The following is a 21,528-nucleotide window of genomic DNA, read 5'->3' as shown; positions in this document are numbered from 1 at the left end:
TAACCCACTACACCATACTGCATGACCAATGTCACGCACACCCTACTCCTACATATGTATCTCCTACTATGCACCCACACGCATGTCCACGCCGCTTGAGCACTTGGACACGCTCCCACACGCTTGTTCTCACGCGCACGCAACCTGCGCGTCTCATCATGAGCACTTGACGCCGCCACAAATCCCCCCGCACACGCGTAGAGGCACGCGCACGCACACACGCCTTGCACCCACACCTGGTGCACACACGCACATGCACACGCAGCACCCTCTAACACTCTCCCTTGATGCGCTGTGCTTGGCGTCTTAGGCGTCCATGCCGAGTCCGACGAGAAACTGGCGGTGCTTGGGTCGTGCCAGTGCCTTGGTAAACCCGTCTGCGATCATCTCGTCTGTCGGCTTGTACTCGAGCACGATGACCTTGTCTTCCACCTTCTCGCGCAAGAAGTGATACTTCAAGTCGATGTGCTTGGTGCGTGAGTGGTACGCTGGGTTCTTGGCCAGCGCAATGCAACCTTGGTTGTCCTGAAAAATGGTAGTCGCACCCACACACTCACACCCCACGTCCAGTAGTAGCTGACGCAGCCACACTGCCTCTTGAGTGGCGTTGTACAGTGCCATGTACTCTGCCTCCGTGCTCGAGGTTGCCACTGTCGGTTGCCGCTTCGACTTCCACGAAATTGCACTCCCGTTCAGGAAGAACACGTAGCCAGTAGTCGAGCGCCGGGTGTCCAAATCACCTGCCCAGTTCGCATCCGCGTAGCCGATCAGCTCTCCCTTAGTCCCGCCGTTGAACACGAGTCCCAGGTCCTGAGTGGTCTTCAAGTACTTCAAAATCCGCTTCGCAGCCACCCAGTGAGACTTGTTGTACCGCTCGCAAAACTTGGCCACTTCACCCACAGCTTGAGCAATGTCCGGGCGCGTACAAGTTGCGAGGTACATCAAAGCCCCCACCAACTCGCGATACGGGTACCTGGGCACGAAATCTTCGTCTTCTGACGGCTTCACCAGCTTCGAGTTGCTGTCCGCTGGTGTGTGCACTGCCTTGCACTTTTCCACGCCGAACTTCTCCGCGAGTCGTTGAATATACGCTCGCTGATTCATGACGATGGTCTTGTCGTCGCGGTTGCGGTGGATCTCGATGCCGAGACAGTACTTCAGCTCACCGAGCTCCTTGATGCTGAACTCGCGCTTCAGCGCCTTCTTGATCTCACCGATCTCCGCTTTCGTCCTGCTGAAGATCATGAGGTCGTCCACGTAGACGATAATGATGCTGAACTTCGAGTCCGAACGCCGAACATACACACACGGATCCGCCGCTGACCGATGGAAACCTTGGCCCTCCAGGTGCTTGTTCAGCTTGCTGTTCCATTGGCGTGCCGCTTGCTTCGTGCCGTAAAGCGCTTGCATCAACAGGCACTTCTTGGTTGGGTTGACTTGGTCTTCAAATCCGTCCGGCTGGTCCATATAGAGCTCCTCTTCAACGTCGCCGTAGAGAAACGCGGTGTCCACATCCACATTTTCAGCCTCCATGTCTTCCTCTGCTGCAATCGCCACCGCCGTGTTGATGGACTCCTTGCGTGCTACAGGAGCGAAAGTCTCCGTGTAGTCGACCCCTGGACGTTGCGTGAAGCCCTTCGCCACGAGACGAGCCTTGAACTTGATGATCTTCCCGCTCGGGTCACGCTTGATACGGAACACCCACTTGCACCCGATCGCCTTCTTGTCTGACGGCATGTCCACCAACTTCCAGGTGCGGTGATCCTCAAGCGACTTCATTTCGCTTTCCATGGCGCGCAGCCATTCGTCCTTGTACTTGCTCCGCATGACTTCATCGTACGACACCGCGCGCTCACCGTCGTCGTCTTCGGTGAGGAAGCAGTAGAGGGAATCGAACTCAGCCTCGTAGTCGTCCAGGTTGAACTCACCCCTTCGAGTCCCGGGAAATTCGTCTTGGTAGCGCACGACTCCACGCCTTTTGCGTGCCGGACGCACCATCCACTCCTCTTCGCCGTCTCTCCCTGGCGTGCTAGAGCCACGCGTTGGCACAGATCCGGTCGGTCCGCTGTGCTCCTCGGGTTCGTGGAGTGGGCGTGTCGGGGGCGTGCTGAAACCGTCGTCAACACTGGGTTCTTCGGTGCGCTCCTCTTCTTCATCGTTGTCGATGATGTCGATCACCTCCTGGTTGCGCGTCTTCGCCATTGTGACCGGTGGCGCTTCAGCAAACGCCACACTCCTTGAAATCACGATCGATCCGTCGCTGGGGTCCAGGAGTCGATATGCTTTGTGTTGCTTGGCGTAGCCGAGAAACACGCACTTGATCCCCGAGTTGTCCAGCTTTTTGCGTTTCTGCTTGGTCACATGGGCGTAGCACTCGGTCCCAAAAACGCGCATGTGCTCCAGACGTGGCGCCCTCTTGAAAACCAGCTGGAATGGGCTTGCGTGTGGGCTTGACGTGTTAGGCAACACGTTCCGAATGTCTGCAGCTGTCATGATGGCCTCGCACCAGTACGACTTGTCCATCCCGCTCTCCCCCAGCATGCAGCGTGTCATTTCGACCAGCGTACGGTTCATCCGCTCTGCCATGCCGTTCTGTTGCGGGTTGTAAGGCACCGTGAACTCTTGCTTGATGGTCTTCTCGTCGCACAGAGCCACCATCCCCGCGTTGCAGTATTCACCGCCGTTGTCACTGCGTAGCACCTTGACCTTGATGCCCGCACTTGTTTCTGCCTCCTTGAGAAACTTCTTGAACGCCTCACACACTTCGCTCTTCTTGCGCAATGGGTAGATTGTCACAAAGCGACTCTTCATCATGATGAAGCTCACAATGTACTTGTAGCCCGACTTGGATGCAGGAGTGACGGGCCCCAACACATCAGAGCACACAGTGGTGTCCTTGCGTGCGCTCTCCCTGGCTTCGAGTCCCTCCTTGGTCGACTTGAAAGGCTTGCGTGCCTGCTTCGCAGTCGCACACACGCCACACACGGTTCCAGGCTCTGCCAGCGCACCCTTGAGTTTCCCGTCCTTGATCATGGAGTTCAGCGTGCCGAAAGACGCGTGGCCGAGTCGCCGGTGCCACAAATCCATATTGTCTTCAGCCGCATGGCACTCGTCGCCGCCCTCAATGTTGAGGAACATCAGCTTGCCTTGCTTCCTGCCCGTCGCCACCACTTGGCCGCCGCGTTTCACAACGCACTGCTCGCTGTCCATAGTCACGGTCATGCCGCGTGCCGTTGCAGCCGTGAGAGAGAACAGGTTCTTGTTCAAATCTTGAACGTGCAGTGTGTTTTCCAGTCGCGCGTTTATCCACGCACTACCAGTCCAGACACGCAGAACAACTGTTCCAACCCCGAGAATCTTCAAGCTCGCGCTGTTCTTTGCGCTCGATATGGTGCGCGCAGTCTTTACACCCGAGTACTCTTGAAACGCGTCGCGTGTCTTGCACATGTGTGCCGAAGCACCGCTGTCCATCACCCAGCACTCGCTAGCAAAAGCTTCCGTCGCATGGAACGCAACGTTCGACTGGTCTTGGACATTTTCATCGGGACTTGCCTCGGAACGGCAATCCCTCGCATAGTGGCCAGGCTTGCCACAGTTGAAACACTTCCCGAAGGGCCCCTTCTTGCGCATCCCGCGTGCGTTCTTCTTCTTCTGCTGCTGCTTCCCATTGCCCTTGCCGGCAAGAAGCGCAGTCGCTTCTTCGATGCGGTTCGAGTCCTTCTGACGCACTTCTTCCGCAATCAGCTTGCTCACCAGGTCTGCAAGCTTGAACTCACTCACTGACATGCGAAACGCTTGAACCAGAGCCTCGTAGCTCGATGGCAGACTCCGCAGCATCGTCGCGCAGACGTCTTCCTCAGTTGGCTCACACCCCGCGTTCTTCATCTCCATCACGAGCTTCTCCAACTCCGTCACGTGCTTGCCGACGGAGGACGCCGTGAACTTGAACGCCGAGAACTTTTCCTTGAGCCACAGCCGGTTCGCCATGTCTTGAGTCTTGTGGAACTTCTTCAACGTGTCCCACGCCTCCTTCGCAGTCGTGGACGTCACCACGTGCATCAACTGCGAGTCATTCAGGTTGAGCACAATCGCCGCGTGCGCTTGTTGCTCCTTCGCCGTCGATCCGGCTTCCCCGGAGACAGCTTCCCACAATCCCTTGGACATCAGGTACATCTTCATCTTGTAGCTCCACAGCGAGTAGTTCGAGCCGTCGAAAGGCTCGACCTTGAACTTGGTGTCGGTACTTGGGCTCATAACCAAAAGGAAGTTGGGCTACGAGCTGCGGAGAGTTGAAAGCTTAGAAGACGGCTTCGGGCCGAGATTGCAAAACCAAAAGTGAGATTGAGTGAGTGAGTTTTAGCTGCTAGCCTGCCTCCTACGCTCTCTTGTCGGCAAAAAGAAAAACGTCCATGTGGGGACTCGAACCCACACCCTTCGGATCAAAGACCCGGCACTTAACCCACTACACCATACTGCATGACCAATGTCACGCACACCCTACTCCTACATATGTATCTCCTACTATGCACCCACACGCATGTCCACGCCGCTTGAGCACTTGGACACGCTCCCACACGCTTGTTCTCACGCGCACGCAACCTGCGCGTCTCATCATGAGCACTTGACGCCGCCACAAATCCCCCCGCACACGCGTAGAGGCACGCGCACGCACACACGCCTTGCACCCACACCTGGTGCACACACGCACATGCACACGCAGCACCCTCTAACAGATCCGGTAGATGCAGGCAGGCGTCATGGAACGATGCTCGGAGGGTGTCTGCAGCACCAGTATCGTGCCAGACCCTCAATTATTGATATGACCTCCCTGGAATATAAGAATAGCCCCGGTGACCGTGGATAATACTTTGTAGAGCTCGATATTAAATACTTCAAGTGAAGTAGTATGCAGCCGCAAGACCACCCATCGCCCTCGCCAACTTGGCGCCAAGGGCCTCCTTGGCGGTGCCAGCTCTCCTGTCAACTGAACTTGCGCTTTTATTCGACCGCCACGGCAAACTTCAAGATACATTGTCACATTGCAGATGGCCACGTTCCAATCGTCCAGGAGCCACGGCCAACATACATCCGGTAGAACACGGAAACGCAGTAATTCTACCCGCGCAAGCCTCTCAAGAGAGAGAGAGAGAGCGGCGGGAGCACGAAGCAGAATCGTCGATGCTCCATCAAGTGAATCAAGTGGGCCTCGTGACTCAGACAGCCCGCGGTTGAAGCGCAGCGGCCGGCCGTCTCTCGTCCAGTCAAGAGCCATGGCAGCCAGCGTTGCAGACCGCGTTGCACTGCACGCGAGTCGCTTCCTTCGAGCCCAGGGTCGCGCGCGGCCGATCGGGTCATTCCTCACTTCCCATTCGGACAAGCACTAAGCAAGTCAGCTACCAAGCAACAAACTTAGTTTCAAAAGCATGGCGGGCAGCTACGCAGAAACCTCTACCCCCAACGCCGGCGGCGTCACCGCCTTCGACGAGGCCAACAAGGCCGCCGCGCGCCTCATCAAGCCCAAGACCATCCTGTACACGAGTGCGCTGCTGTCGTGGCTGCAGCCGTTCCAGAGCGGTTGGTCCACCTCGCAGATGAACCTGTCGCAGTACAACGACACGGACGAGTGCAATGCTCGCCCCGTGGCCGAGGACACGTGCCTCATGTTCCCTGGCCACAGCAAGACGGAGTGGACGTTCGCCGTGAACGCGTGGATCTTCGGTGCCATGGTCGGCTCGCTGTGCTGCGGCTACTTCAGCGACAAGTACGGCCGCAAGAAGGCCCTCATGGGCAACTGCATCTTCATGATCGTGGGCGGCGTCGTGCAGGCGGCCGTGTCGAACGTTTGGCTCTTCGCCCTGGGCCGTCTCATCGCCGGTCTGTCGTCGGGTACGGCCACGGCCACCATCGGCGGCTACATCAACGAGCTGTCTCCGCCGCACCTGCGCAACACGCTCGGCCTGGGCCTGCAGATCTTCACGACGATCGGCATTTTGGTGCCGGCCATCACGTTCTTCTTCGCCAACACGAGCTCTGGATGGCGTTACCTGGCCGCGTTCCCGGTGGTGCTGGCTGCCATCTACCTGCTGCTGGCGCCGTCCATGTGCGTGGAGAGCCCTGCATGGCTGCTGACCCAGGGTCGCCGTGACGAGGCCAAGCAGGTGATCGCTCGCCTGTACGGCGAGGAGCACGTGCAGACGGCTCTGTCGTGGCTGGAGGTGAGCAAGAAGGCGGAGACCGCAGAGGAGGGTCTGGCTGCTCCCAAGCAGGAGTCGATGTTCGCGCCTCGCTACCGCCTGCAGCTTCTCGGCGGCATCATGCTGTCGATGGCGCAGCAGCTGTCGGGTATCAACGCCGTGTTCTACTACTCTGGCAGCATCTTCTCGGACGCCGGCATCTCGGACTCGCGCGTGGGCACGCTGATCATCGACTTCATCAACATCTGGCCCGCCTTCTTCACGGGCGTGCTGGCCAACCGCTTCGGTGCGCGCAACATGATCCTGTGGGGCCTGTCGGGGATGGTGGTCATGTCCATCGGCATGACGGTGGCGTTCATCGTGGACGTGTCTGCTCTGTCGATTGTGTTCACGGCGCTGTACGTGATCGTGTTCGGCGTGACGCTGGGCCCGCTCGTGTGGGTGATGACGGCCGACATTTTCCCGGACTCGATCCGTGCCAGCGCGTCGTCGCTGTGCATCGGCATCAACTGGCTGTGCAACCTCATCGTGGGTGTGTCGTACCCGTACATTTCGGACGCTCTGAACGACTACGCGTACGTTCCGTTCGTGGTGCTGCTGGCGATCTTCTACCTGCTTGCTCTGAAGCTGGTGCCGGAGACGTCGGGCAAGTCGGCCGAGGAGATCCAGGCCGAGTACGACTCGCGCCGCGAGCAGTAGAGCTTCGGTTGTGTGCAGTAGTAGTGTGGCGTTAGCTTTTGATCTGCAATTTCATTCGGTGACAGCGAAGGTTTGCTCTCGTCAGGGGGTGAGCCAGTAGTAAGTTAGTACGAATATATCCTCTTCTTATGATATGGCCACTTGCAGTATTAATACGTCCTGGCATTTCACGTTGTGAGGAGGTGAATGGTTGCGCTGGTGTGTAGTGAGTCTACTTGGTTGTGTGAGTCTACTTGGTTGGTAGGTCGACGAAAAAGGCTAGTTTGTCTTGGTTGTTTGTCTGGAAACGACAGGCACCGTGCAGTCAACCCCGGAATGTGCTTCAGCCTGAAGGTCAGGTTCGATGCATAACGTTACGTGTTGTCCCCGGGCAATCACTGCTGTAATACAATTCCTAGTGGACAGTCATCCCATCGCAGTGGTTGCCCAGGACAATGTTGAAGCATTAGCTGCGGCTACATTTATAATGGAGCATCATGTTGGTATATAACAGTACACGATGCCGCCCGTATCAATGCCTGAAATAGTATGCCTATGTCACGGATTCACGTGAGTCCAAGGACAAGTAGTCAGCGCACCCGTGGGGATAATTAGCAGCAACATCATTGGGTCGCACCCATGGCAGGTATTACCTGGAGGCAAGTTCCGCAGCAGGAAAGATAGGGGGGACCTGGCCAATGCCAAGCGTAGGTTTTAGTGTGATGCAAATTTAGTATGAGAGTCAGAAAGGGATGAGAGCTGGTGGTGTTGAAGCGCCGGCAAGGCATACCAGCCAGCGCCTCTCATTCCGGAATCAACCACAAAGGATACATTTGGGTGTTTTCTTCTGCTGCTTTGGCCAAGCAGCTTCATGCGGCTCTCCACGACCTCGACGAACTGGGCGAGAGGCTCCACGACCGTATCAACGACTTCGACGACCTATACTGCTACCAAATTGCATTCTTTAGCCGAGCACGAGCAGTGAGCTGAGCAAAAGTTGTGACAGCCTACCTGTAGCATCAAGTGTGCGGGCCATCTTGACGCATGAACCTACGCGCCTAAACAGTACCGGAACACGCTGCTGAGACCGGAAAGGGTAATCAAATTATGTGCCAGTCCGGTTTTCGTTTTGTGCGGGTCCGGTGGAGAACGCCTTACGGGCACACAACAGTACAGCCATAGCACAGTAAGTCTGCGTCAGCACCATTCCTGCTGGTCAGCACAGCAAAGTGCTGTGCCAGCACAGCAAAGTGCTGTGCCAGCACAATAGATTGTTTAGTTTCTGCTCGCTGCCGGGAAGCGCGCAAAAAGAGCGAGGCTGCTCTTTTTGACCAGCATTCTGGCCAATCAGAACGCTCTACGGTCGCCAGTCGTTGATGGGGTCCCACATTCTCGAGCTCCACTCCCCCGCACGATCATGCCGAGGCGAGTGAGGTGGGAGCTCAAGGCTGCCGACGTGGGGACGGTCGAAGCGGACGAGATGGTTGCGCAGATGCCAGCGTTTGACATCGACAAGAGTCAGACAATGGCGTGCACTAGGTGCGAAGACGCGGAGCACAAGATGCGGTACCGCTTGCTACTGTGCAGCTCCGAGGCATGCAGCGACGCGAGCGATGTCAAATGCGCTTGGCGCGGCAAGATGGTGACGTGCTTGGAGTCACAGCACGTCTCCATCTTCGAGTACGGCGATCACAACAGTGAGGTGTCCACCCCGCCCACACGCAAGAAGCTCTCGGCAACGCAGAAAGCGGTCTGCCGAGAGCTTGCCGAGAACCACCTGCGCCCGATGCGGATCCGGCACGCACTCGCCCGCAAATTCGCCACGCCTCTGGAGGAGCTGCCTACCCTGAAGACCGTGCAGAACTTCGTGAATCATCACGGGCGGACAGAGATGCAGAACCACGATCGCGTGGCCGAGCTGCGGTCGTGGATCCACGAGCGCGCATATGACGGCTCCGAGCTGATGAACCAGGCCTTCACATTCCCCTGGGAGCTGGACGACACTGGTAAGCCTGTAATTGGAAATGGGTCCGACGAGAAACCATTTCTCGTGGGGCTCTCGACGAAGGCATTGATGCTGCGGCTCATGGTGCCCCCGGACAGCTTCATCTTGCACGTCGACGCGACGTACAAGCTGAGCCAGTGAGGCTACCCAGTGCTTGTCGTCGGCGTGTCAGACCGCTCTCGCAAGTTCCACCTGGTTGCTCTCTTTATCATCTCTCAAGAGACGCAACCAGTGCTTCAATCAGCGCTCCTCTCACTGCGTCGGACCTATTCCTGGATCACACAGAAGCAGTTGGTCGTGCGCTTCGCCATGGCAGACGGAGATAAGGCTCAGTGCAATGCTCTCGCAGCAGTGTTCGGGGACAACCCGGCGTACTGCTTCTTGATGTGTTTTTTTCACGTCATGAAGAAGGTCCAGGAGCACCTTAAGCCCCTTTCCTCGCTCGCTCAAGCCGCTATCCTACGGGACATCTACGATCTCCACTTCGCGCGAAGCCACTCGGTGGCCCTGCAAATGCTGGACGCTTCTGCACGTCGATGGGTTCAGGACCCCGAAATGGTGCCTTTTGCGCGCTACGTTATAGCGCAGTGGATGACGGGGACATTCACGAGGTGGCAGGCGTACCACACGCCCACCGGCTTCGCCACGACAAACAACCCCTGTGAAACGTTCAACGCTGTTCTCAAGCGCGACTACACATTACGTCGTCGGCTCAAGGTGGACTCTCTGCTGTGAGAACTGGCCTCGTGCTGTCAGGACCAATCCGGCAGCGTGCGCGCATTCGAGTTTGTCGTGCTTCCGCCAGATACGCTCATTCGACGGGTCTCAGAGTTGATGCGATTGAAGTTGCTGGGCCAAGCGGAAGGTGAGAACGTCGACGAATCTACTGCTGGATCGCGGACGACAGTGCAGGTCGTCTCACTGCGAGCCCCGCGCGTTATTGTGGCCCCCAATATGCGCAGCGAGGAGGCCATTGCTGTGACCGCGCAAATGGGGGTCAATTACTCCCGCATGGAGGTCGAGGGCCAGCCGTGGAGCGGCTGGACGGTCGACGTTGAGCGCCAGTGGTGCCCCTGCAACTATTGGTTTGTCTTCGGTTCCTGTATTCATGTGCTCTTTGCTTTACGCTCAGCGGTCTCTTCCGACAGCCGCGGCCATGAGATACTCGTCGATCGTAGAAAACGCAGACGCGGTCGCGTTCCAGTCATCGAGAACGCCGGCCGTCCGCGCTCGAATGGCCCAGCTCTCACCTATGCGTAGCCCAGCACACGCCGGAGACGAAGGTGGAGGGCAAGTGCTGCATATTGAAGTACCTGGTATCGAAGCAAACACGTAGTGAGCGCGCATTGTGAAACCCAGCTAATACATGTTCATTTTTCAGCAACTGAGTACATTGGATCGGCTCCCTCTGACAGAATCCGCCGTGTACGAGCCCACCGAGCTCCCGCTACTGCTTCTTGTTGCTGTCCTCACACCAGCATACGTCGCACGCGCAGCGAAACCAACGTTCCTTCCCGTAGTGCGCAGTAATCTGAGATCCAGCCTTCACATTTGCGATCATCTTCACGAGGACCTTCACTTCGGACCGGTTGTGCTGCTCTACAAAGGCAACGTTCGGGTGGCACGCGTGGGAGATGAACCGCGTGATTGAGCCGCATTTCAGCGCGTCCACGTAGACGTAGTTGCGCGCCATGGACTTCGCGTTGTAAAGGAGAGTGTAGCCGCTGTTTTGCTGGACGGCTTGCTTCGGCTGTCCGTCGACAAGGCCAGGCAGCTCGCTCAACTCCCCGCAATACTCTCCAATCACGTCTCCCACATCCAGCGCTGTCGTCGTGAACACGCCCAGGCCAACACGCTTCGTGTCAAACAATTTCAGCGTTTCCAGTGTGCGGGGTGCGTTGCTGCAGCGCGCATCCAGACTACAGCAGCTTGGAGTGCAGAAAGTCGCGCTCTCGACGTTCTTACACACGTCCAGGAAGCAGTCACCTACGCAGCCACACAAGTCGAACGCACCAATGTCCCGAAACGCCACGCCGTTGCTCCTGCACTCGGTGGTGCGCTCGATGCCCGGGGGCCATGGGGCTTCCTCGACGTGTGAAGACGGAATCACCAACGGGGAAGGCGAGAACATGAAGCGCCTCGCTTTCAGATTCTCCAGCCTCGCCTTTATCTCCGGTGAGCGCAGCTGCTGCTTGATGCTGACGGCTTTCACAGTCCTCGCGTGGTGAACTTTGCTTCCACTCCTGGTGACTGCGCACCTGGCCAGGTCCCGGCGCTTTCGGGACCGCTTCTTCACTCCGTGCCGATCCTTCCCTTGGTGGCGGATCTGAGCACGGGCGTAGCGGTTCGGAATTTGCCCATTACTTGTCTCCACGCGCACGCCTTCCTTGGCGCTGCTCGTCAGCACGTCAGGCGCCTCTGACCCGCTCGACGTCTCCCTCGCGTCTTCCTGGGTAGACACGAGGTCTATAACCTCGTGCCCACCCGTGCTTTCGCCTGATTCCTCGCTCACACAATGGTTGTCTGGGCATGCCGTCGGAGCTGTCGGGACCGGCGGCGTCGTCATGTCAAAGATGCATGTGCTGGACGGGTCGTCGCCCGTTCCTGGCACAGGCGAGCTGCCGCAGTCAGACAGCGGGCTCTCAGGGACGATCTCCTCCCGCACACGAGGAAGCAGGTCGTGCAGCGCCTCCACCGACGCCTTCACGGCGTTCTCCAGCGCCTCTTTGAGCGCGATGGCCCTCGACGGGGCCCGGAACGATCCACTAACGAGATTGTACGTCCGTAGCTTGCGCCACGTCCTCACCTCGGCCTCCACGGGGACGCCGAACCGGTCCAACACCCTCTTCATCATCATGTCCTTGGGGATAACCTCCCCGGTGTCCACGTCAATGGGGAAGTCCTCTTCAGGGCTGTCGTCAACACGAGTGACAACAGCGACCCTGTGACCTTCTCTGCGGCCCCACACGAAACAACGCGAAAAATACTCGATCGTATCACCAGCGACGAGTGTCGCCGGTGGTAGCTGCGACGCGCTCAGCCCCGCCATTCTACGCGTGCGTCTGCTGGAGGCGGCGCAGTGATCGCTGGAGCGGGGGGGTCGGGTGCTGTGGGGTCGACGGAACAGTGATGATCAATGTGGTGCACATGCACTTGGGATCGAAGTGCCTATGTGGTACACATGTATTTTCAAGTAAAGATCATGTGTGGTGCACACGCATTATAGAGGCGCTGTGCACGGTGCTACCAGGATGGGCGAGTGGGGGCAGCCGGGCTGGGGGGCGTCTGAGCCTGCGTATTGTAGGGGATGCTTTACTGTGCTGGTCAGATTCCTACGTGTGTTTGCTATATTTCCTCGGTCCGGTGCTCTAAAAAGCCAGTGTAGCGGCTGTTTCCTTCAACAAGACGACAAGATAAATTCTGGGAGCGGTGAAAAGCATTCTCCGACGTGTTGTGCACACGAACTCTAAATCTCAAATTTTGTAAAGTTGGAAACGAGTGGCATTCGTCGTTCGGTCCCCTCGAGAGGAACCGGTAAAAGCGGCGCGGATCGCTGAAGCTCTTTGGACACCTGCGACCCGGCGTGATGGTACGTGACCGTGACCCTTGCTTAGGCGTGTGTATTTAAGCGGGCTTCATGGTAACTGTCTCTGATTTTCATTCGTAAACAGCCAGATCTCCCGCCATTTCCCGCCCGCCGCAAGAATGACGTGCCATCGAGACTACTGGTGCAGTCGACTCTTCCAGACGCGGACCGACTGATAACTGAGCGTGCTGCTGCGGAGGAGAAGAAGCGCGCGCGGACATTGTCGCTCGTCGCCGACAGCGCGTGGCAGACATTCGATCGGGGAAGAACATCCCCCCTTTTCCCGCCCCATATCAAGCGGCTTTTGAGGCTTTGCGTGCGGAGCGTATCGCGCTCGAGAAGAAGAAGGCTGTTGAAGGACAGTTGGAGTCACTGGGTCGTACCATGCGAACTCGAGCGTCGGACGCGAAACTGCAAAAGAATGAAGAAGCTGAGAATGCGCTTGGCGAGGTGATGCAGCAGTTGGGCGCCGAAGACAAAGAAGGCGAGCCGTCGGATAGTGGAGACTCCGACTACGAGGACGAAGGTGCCGGTGCCGCGCGGCCAGCCAAAACCTCTAAAGGTATCGTGCTGCGTGGATATGCGGATGAGGACAGTGTTGCGAGTGAAGGTGTCGATGACTGTGACGAGGATGCAGAGACCGAGGCGGGAAGCAGCAGTGGCAAGGACGCAGAGGAGATGGAGGTTAGCAGTAGCAATGAAGAATCTGCGTTCAGTGTCTCACAGAAACGAAACCGGAAGGGACACCGGAAATCTCCGCGGAAGGCAGCACGAACGGCGACAACACTTTCGCCTCGTGACGGAAGTGATGCTGAAGATGGTGCGTTTGTGGAAGGTTTCCCGTGTCGCTGGCCATCGTGGGAGGACTTCCACCGTGCGTTTGAAGAGTTCCAAGGGGCAACGTACCAACAGTTTTCAAGTCGAACGAGCACCTCTGTCTCCAGTCGCAACAATCAAATGCGCAATGCCGTGGCGCGTGAAGCTAAGACGACAGGTGAAGATGCAGCAGTTGTGGAGACCCGGAAGGGCACACAATACATTCCAGAGAGCTGGGTCAAGTACTGCAAGATACTCCGATGTACTCACGGACGGACTCAAGCTGCTCGTGGATCTGGAAAACGCAAGCATCGTTTGGTACGGACAACCGAGTGTACTGCCAAGATCAACGCTCGGGTGGTGCCTGGACATTCGGGTTGGTTCATCACTCTTAAGGCGTCTGGGTATCACAACCACCCTGTCACGAAGCACCAGTGGTTCAACTACGCAGAGAATCGAACGATCACCGTTGAAGGTCTTACGCGTGATGTCCACGAGATGCACAAGGCTGGCGCGTATGCGAAAGGAATTCTTGCTTACCTACGCGAGCAGTCTGGTGAGCTTTGTGTATATCCGGTTTGGATTCTGTGTACTAATATGTGAGTTGTGTATTCTGTGACGTATATTTAGGCAAGCTTGTGGCTCTACGTGATGTCCACAACATGATTCAAAGATTTAAAAAGGAACAAAGGGCTGGACAAACGGATGCCGAGCGTGCTCTTGCTATTCTAGACGAGTTCAGTGCGGAAAGTACGGGGAACGTGGCGGAGATAATGGTGGATACTGAGTCGAAGGTCGCGCGCGTTGTCACATTTCAAAGTGCTCGTGTAATGGGTCTGCTTAGACCCACTACTTAAGCTTACACGTGTGCGCACGTGTAGGAGGAAGCGTAGGAGTAGTTTACTTAAGTTCAGTATACTTGTATCCACAAGTATACTTAAACCTAGATAAATGAACCAAACGGAAGCTTTGGTGGTAAATGAGAACTGTATTGATTGTAAATGGGGTTTCCTCCTAAAACTGATATTTCTAATGAGAGGTTCTGCCATTGGATGGCTGGCAGAACCCCTATCTATTGAATGACTCTCATTGGTAGAAAGGTATTACTTTCTACCAGTCATATGCCTTTTGCTATGAATGTGGACCACCCTGTGGTGGTCACCTGAATGTATGCCTTAGTGCATGTTGCACTAAGGTAGGAGGTGAACCGAATGTGTAGCCCCGCTACACCATCCCCCCGTTAGGATTTGACGTGCCGGTCTCGACACGTCAATCCGTATTTTCTTCGGGAGAACACGTGCTCATTCCCAATGAGCACGCCAACGACGTCTTCGTCCAAGACGCCGGCCGCTTCGGCAACAGCAAGTGCTGTCGTCGCCTCCAAGGCGACGACGGCCGCTGCCTCAGCCACGACCGCTACTGGCATCGCCTCGATGGCGATGCCGACAAGCGCGGCAACAGAGAGTCGCCTCTCTGTTGCTGGATACCACTCGAGATGGCATGAGAAACATGCCATCCGAAACAAGACAGGCAAGATCATTGCTGTCGAAACCGGAGTGGGTATCTACTCTCCGGGTGGAGAGGGAGTTCCCCTCGACTACGGAAGTGAAGTCGAGGAGGGGGAACTCGAAGGAGACAAGGACATCTTGTCTCCGGGCCACACTGACCCCAATGTGGGTCTGCGTCGTCCACGCGAGGACGACCCGAACGCTTCGAGCTCGAAGCGTTCGCGCAGCGGCAGTGGAACACCGCTCGCTGCCGCTGGAGCCTTGTCGACTCCGCGGGATGGAGATGACTCCACTCCATCCGCTGCTGTTGCGGCCTCGCGCACTGAACCAGTGCGTGAGCCGTGGATGCCGTCTCAGTCTGAGATCGGCAGCCGATTCGGTGCGACCGCGCCACCGAATCCGTACGCGCTGTATTCGTGCAACGCCATCGTTGACGATGACGTCGCGAAGCGAGTCCACTTTGATCCGTTAACGAATCAAAGGCGCGACTACTACATCGGGCTCTTCCATGAGCTCCGATGGTTTGCGAGCAAGAAGACTTCTCGCAGAAGCAAAGTGCCCGAGTGGCAGGCACTTTGTCAAAGTTGGAGTGCCTTTGTTGAAAACTTCAACAAGAACCCCGCTGGCTATCGCGACCGGATTAGCCAGGCGCGGGAGCGCTACGAGAAGTTCTCGAAGCGTGGGAAACTTGAACGACTGCACCATGGTGCAGTCGGTATTGGACTTCCTTGCGCAGTGCCTTATGACACTGCTTGTGAGTACTGCTACCCCGGAGCAGTACGCATCACCGAGCGGGACGTCAACGGGTACACGTCCATGTGTGTACCTGACGACCTCAAGACCCTGCGCGCCAGTTTTCAGGCGCAGGCGTCTTCTAGTGCTGCGGATAATCGCAGCACTTATCCGAGTGCTGTAGGCGACTACAGCGCTCGCCCAAGTTTTACGCCCTTCGGCGGAGGTGGCGGTGGCGGCCTTCGTACGCCGTCACCATTTCCGGAATGTCCTCCATCAGGACATTCCGTGATTCCCACGTATCGTGTTGGGGAGGAAATCCTCTCCAACGAATACGAAAATGAACCGGACCTCGGGTCTGGTTCCGATGACCAACAATTCGCTGGACGATCCAGCGAGTTGCCCCGCGTGCGTCTCGCAACGGGGGTGGGGGGGGCGGGAAGACGCCCCGGGTTTGGTCAACCAAACTTTGAGTCTCGCTTGGAGGCTGTTGAGCGTCTCCAAGCGTCGCAGTTCGCTGCTCTGCGTCAGGAGCTGAGCTTGTTAAAGGCTCAGCTCGCGGAGGTTGCGCAGACGACCTCGAACGTAAAGGTCGAGGTCGGGACGAGACTCTCTGGCGTCTCGAAGCGCGTCGCCGCGCTCGAGAGCGCTTTGGCGAGTCACCAGACGTAGGTGACTCGTGCTGCACGTACGGCTTCAGTCGCCCAACGTAAAACGTTGGGTGCAGGCGCATGCTGGACGGTATGTCCAGTGTGTACGCGTTGCCATGCTTCGCCAACACGGTGAATGGCCCAATGAAGCGCGGAGCAAGCTTGCTTGCTCCGAAATCGGAAACTGCATGTTTAGCTAGGTTCTGCGTAGCTAACAGAACTAATGAACCAACTTTGAATTCATTTGTGTTTCCCCTGCCGATGTTATCGGCATTCAGCTTCTGTCGATCGACAGAAGCTGCTATTGCATCTTGGACAAACCGAATGACGGCTTGTCGACGCTGGACAAAGTCCATTGCATCCGAGCTGAACCCCTGGTTCAGTTCGTGCTCCTTGTTCGCAGCAGGCCCGGCCTGCGCGTGATGTCCGTTGTGGTTTAAAGTGTCTACGCCCGTCGTAGACACTGCGTTGTCGTCGCCATGACTGCGCGCAGTACGTGCGCGAGTCGTCACAGCTGATACATTGCTTGTATCAGCGTGCTTATCCGGCTGTTTTGAATTAACCGGATATCCTCCCCCACTTAAGGAAGGAGCTACCGCACCGAGTACGCTCGGTACGCGTGGGTGCCTCATGGCATTCACGTAGAACGGTGTGTGTCCTGTCGAGACATGCACCGAGTTGTTGATGGCGAACTCCGCCATCGGCAAGCAGTCGCTCCATTGATGGAACGAGTGCGCGTAGCTCTTCATGGTGTCAACCAGCACGCGGTTGACACGCTCTGTTTGTCCGTCGGTCTGCGGGTGATCCGCAGTCGACATGGACAACTGCGTCCCAAGAAGTGTAAACACTTCTTGCCAGAATCGCGCTGTAAAGCGCGGATCCCGATCCGACACGATGTCGAGTGGCATACCATGGTGTCTAAACACCAGGTCAACAAACAGACATGCCGTCTGTTTGGCTGTCACCTCGGCTGGTACTGCAGCAAGATGCACCATCTTGCTGAAGCGGTCAACAAAGACCACAATACCAGTCCTCCGCTTGTTGTCTTGCGGAAGACCAAAAACAAAGTCCATTGAAATGGACTGCCAGCACTCCGACGGAGTCGGTAGTGATTGAAGCGGAGCCTGCGAGTTGGGCGCAGGCTTCACGCGCTGGCATACCTCGCAAGCACGAACGTACTTGCGTACCCACTTGTACTGGTGACTCCAATAGAAGTCACGCGTGAGAAGCAAATATGTCTTCTCACGGCCAGGATGTCCCGATGTCGGGGCATCGTGGTACTCGTACGTGATCTTGAGCTTCAGCTCATGATCATCCGGCACGACAATGCGATCTGCGTTGTCGTCGACTGCGCTGTAAAGCAGCAGACCATTGTGTACACGATAACGGTGTACACGGGCACGAAGGTGTTTGGCCAGCTTCTGACGAGACTTGTCAGAAGGTGTGGAGAAGTACTCCACCAATTGCTTCGCATCCGCATCATGTGCGTATGCGGCCTTCACTTCGTCCAGCAAGGACGACGAGGGTGTAGTCGTCCTGACGACGCCAACTGCGTTGGCGTCGGCCTCTTGTACCGCATAATCTGGTCGACGCGAAAGCGCGTCGGCCACGACATTCAACCTTCCAGGTTTGTACTTAACCTGGAAGTTGTATTCAGCAAAGAATGACAGCCACCGTGCCATTCTTTGTGATATGTGCGGCGACTTAATCGCCGTACGCAACGATGCGTGGTCGGTGTAGACCACGAATGGTCTACTCCCAAGTAGATACACTCGAAACTTTGCGAGTGCATACTTCATGGCAAGGAGTTCCTTGTCATGTACCGGGTAATTGCGCTCAGCTGGCTTCAGCTGACGCGATTGGTAGTAAACCACACGATCACGACCTTCGTGATCGAGTTGCATCAGTGCGCATCCGATCGCGAAATCGGATGCATCGCACACAACGTGGAATGGGCGATCTTGGTCGGCCACCGCCAAGATCGGCGCCTCAGTCAAGCCCTGCTTGACTGCTTCGAAGGCCTGCTGACAATCAGCAGTCCATTCCCATGCAGCCTCTTTCTTTAAGAGCTGCGACAGCGGGCGAATCTTGCCCGCGTAGTTGCTCACGTACTTGCACAAGTACGTGGCGAGTCCAAGGAACTGCCGCAGTTCCTTTACATTTGAAGGCGTAGGCCATTCATTGATCACTCTGACCTTTCCTGGGTCAGGGCGTACGCCGTTCTTCCCCACGAGACACCCAAGTACGGGTATCTCGGTCGCCCCGAAGATACACTTCTTCAGGTTCGCGTAGAGCTTGTGCTTTCGCATGAGCTCAAGCAACTTGCGGAGATGCTCTGTATGCATCTCCACATCCGATTTCCCATTCACAGCCCGGCTGTGAATGAACACGTCGTCGAAATAGCTCGGTGCGAAGTCGCGCACCGAGCGCAACAAGTGCGTGACGCACCTGTTGAACGTCGCTGGGGCGTTCTTCAGCCCCTGCGGCATCACGAGCCACTCCCAGAGCATGCCGCTCGGAGTGCTTACCGCCGTGAGAGGGATATCACTCTCACGCATGAGGATCTGATAGAACCCGTCTCTCAGATCCAGAGTACTGAAGATAGTACTCGAGGTCATCGAATCGATGATCACATCTTTTCGAGGTATCGGCGTCTGCGCCGGTACCGTCGCATCGTTCAGCTTGTTGTACGCATGAACGATGCGCCACCCGCCCTGTGGTTTCTTCACACAGAACGTAGGCGCGCTGTGCGGGGACTTCGATTCCCGCACTTGTCCTGCATTGCGACGACTTTCAAAGAAGTCGTCGATTGCCTTGACTTGCTCACGCGGCAGTGGCCACTGTCGCGTGACGCAGTACTTCGTTCCCGGCACGAGATCAATCTCGTGCTGAACACCCTTATCCTGCGGTAACTCCGCAGGAATGTCGTCCGGGAGTACATCCTTGTACTCACGCAAGACCTTGTAAAAGGGGCTCGCCTTGAGCGAGTCCCAGCCTTGCTCGTCGAAGCGTTCCTTCTTCGACTTCGCGCTGAGGGCGTCCGCGCCCTCAGAGATGAGCTGATTCAGCTCTTCTGCTTCACACGTCATCCTCTCGACGTCCGAGAGGATGCAGATCTGCTCGATGCGTCCATCGTGCAGGTCGCGAGCGAAACGCTTCCAGCTTGTGACTGGGAGCGACATCAACTCCGACGCTAACGTCGGAGGATTATTCAGCCTCATCTTCTTGTATTGGAGACCAATACTCGTACGCGTCAAGACATTCAATGTCTCGACGGTCGTCTCCAACTCCTGTGTCTGCCCGGCAGACACTGCTTGTTGCGTCTCGGTCCCTGACCGAGACTTGCGCAGCTTTTCTCGCTTGCGCCGTTCACTTCTCGTGCGGAGCCCGGCTCCGCGAGTTTCTTCTTGTCCAGGCCCGGCCGTGGACAGTTGTTCCTTGTATTCGCCGGCGGGTTTTTCCCGCGGGCGCACGCGTTCAAGCCCGGCTTGATCGCGCACCGCTTCGTCGTGCAGCCCGGCTGCACGCGAGCTCGCAAGCATCTCCGGTGCGGGACGTTTGCAACCGTCCGCACTGCTTGCAGCGTCGGCTCCCAGAGCCGACGCGTCTTCTTTACCTCTACGCCTAACGGCGGAGTGTCTTTCGACCAATTGTGTGTCGACATTACCTGTCGACACTACCGCGTCGCCCCGGACGCTTCGAGACCCTCTCGAATCCGATTGAATCAGGCTCTGCTGATTTGTTTCACATCTTCTCCCAACGACTCTCGCAGTCGTTGGCGTTCGCTTGGGGTGACCGGAGACAGCCGCATTCCGCGCTGTCTCTGATGGAGGGCCGCATGCACCACGTGGTGCATGTGCTGCGCCGACAGGGCCATCGCTCTCTGTCGCGCTGCTGCTGCTCCCGAAGCGCACGATCGTGCGCTTCGTCCAGTCGATCACCGGATCATGCCGTGCAAGCCACGGCATGCCCAACACCATATCGAACTTATCGTCCAGTTCCAGGACGATAAGCTCGTCGACGAACTCCTTCTCTTGGTAAGAGAAGCGTACGCGTACGATACGCTTCTCGGTTCTAACAACGACACCCGTTGCTAGCCTCACTTCCAATAGACTTCGAGGTGTTTCCACCTCCTCGAAGTCAAGCGTTGGAAGGCTCTGCAGTCGAACAAAGTTGTTCGACGCTCCACAGTCCACTAGAGCACGAAGAGACTTCTCTCTCTTCGAGCTTACCTTCAGGATGACAAGGTTCGGCTTGTCATCTTGCTTCTTGCAGTGAGATTGACTCTCACTGGGGGCAGCGATCTTCATTGCAGCGTGTCCGATGTCGACACGCTCGATCGCATCACCAGCAGGGCGCCCCGCGCCTGCTGGTCCCTTTAGTTTTTTGATTGCCCGTGGCGATACCCAGTATCGCCACGACGGCTCCTCGCCGCGTGCACAGGTGCTGTGCACTCGCGGGCATAGTGACCGATGTTTCCGCAGCGGAAACAACGCACATTTGTTGATCCACGACGCTGCTGGGAATCAGCAGCGGTCGCACTCGAGAGGTCCATTGGTTCGGGACCTCCCGACGGCCTTGCCACCGGTCGTGGCATTTGCCGTGGGGCGTTCACATGCAGTTTAGCCTGCCGCAGGCTAAACTCTTCTTGCATTGCAAGCGCAATTGCAGCCTCGAGAGTATTTGGATACTCTCGGAAGAGATAGGTCTTCACAGGCCCATCTCTAAGGCCCTTCATGAACGTGACGACCTTTGTCGCCTCGTCAATCGGGTTGGTCACGATATTCGAGACCAAGTACCGTGCTCTTTGGGCGTAAGCATGCACGTCATGCTTGCCCTGTTGCAGATCGAGGAACTCCGCCCTCGATCGGAACTCGTTCTGCGGGGGCTCAAACGCTTGTTTGAGCTCCTCCTTGAAATCCTCGTACGTGCTAAAGCACGTAGGATCTGTGAGTCGGCGTCCGTACGCCCAACTCCTCGCTCGTCCGCCAAGACATGACATGGCGAACGCAACCTTCGACAACGGGTCGACGATACGTCGAGCCGTAATGGCAGTGTCGACCTCGACAAGCCAACGGAGGAGAGGTTCGCCCTCTCTTCCAACGTAGCTGCTTACGTGGAGTTTCAATGACTCCACGCGCGGTGTGGCCGATGGCGACACCGAAGTTCGAGCAGCGGTTTCACGCTGTTCCTTCACGATGAAACCCAGAGCAACACCGTGTTGCTCCGTCGGTGGTAGCGTTCGCAACATCGTTGCTACCGCCGCTTCCCCAATGACTGTTGACAGTCGTTGGAGGGCCTCCCACTCTGGTTCCGACAGGTGGGGGCAGTCTGCACGCGCAACATGCGTTGCAGACGT

At 56.9% G+C, this 21,528-nt stretch overlaps 2 protein-coding genes across 2 annotated transcripts; one reads left to right on the top strand and one right to left on the bottom strand.

Annotated features, from left to right (window-relative positions):
* Positions 1-10,247: 10,247 nt before the first annotated feature.
* KRP23_11175 (uncharacterized protein) lies at positions 10,248-11,734 on the bottom strand (the record flags this gene model as incomplete). The annotated part of the gene is made up of 2 exons (XM_067881702.1): positions 10,248-10,285; positions 11,242-11,734. The coding sequence occupies 2 exons, from the start codon at positions 11,732-11,734 to the stop codon at positions 10,248-10,250; spliced, it is 531 nt and encodes a 176-aa protein (XP_067740987.1).
* A 1,113-nt stretch (positions 11,735-12,847) lies between these two features.
* On the top strand, positions 12,848-14,136 carry KRP23_11174 (uncharacterized protein; the record flags this gene model as incomplete). Its single annotated transcript, XM_067881701.1, has 2 exons — positions 12,848-13,835; positions 13,910-14,136. The coding sequence occupies 2 exons, from the start codon at positions 12,848-12,850 to the stop codon at positions 14,134-14,136; spliced, it is 1,215 nt and encodes a 404-aa protein (XP_067740986.1).
* Positions 14,137-21,528: the final 7,392 nt, after the last annotated feature.

The sequence above is a fragment of the Phytophthora ramorum genome, assembly GCF_020800215.1.
Source record: "Phytophthora ramorum isolate Pr-102 chromosome Unknown Phyram_PR-102_s0011, whole genome shotgun sequence".
NCBI classification, from domain to species: Eukaryota; Oomycota; class Peronosporomycetes; order Peronosporales; family Peronosporaceae; genus Phytophthora; species Phytophthora ramorum.
This window is presented reverse-complemented; position numbering and strand designations above follow the sequence as displayed.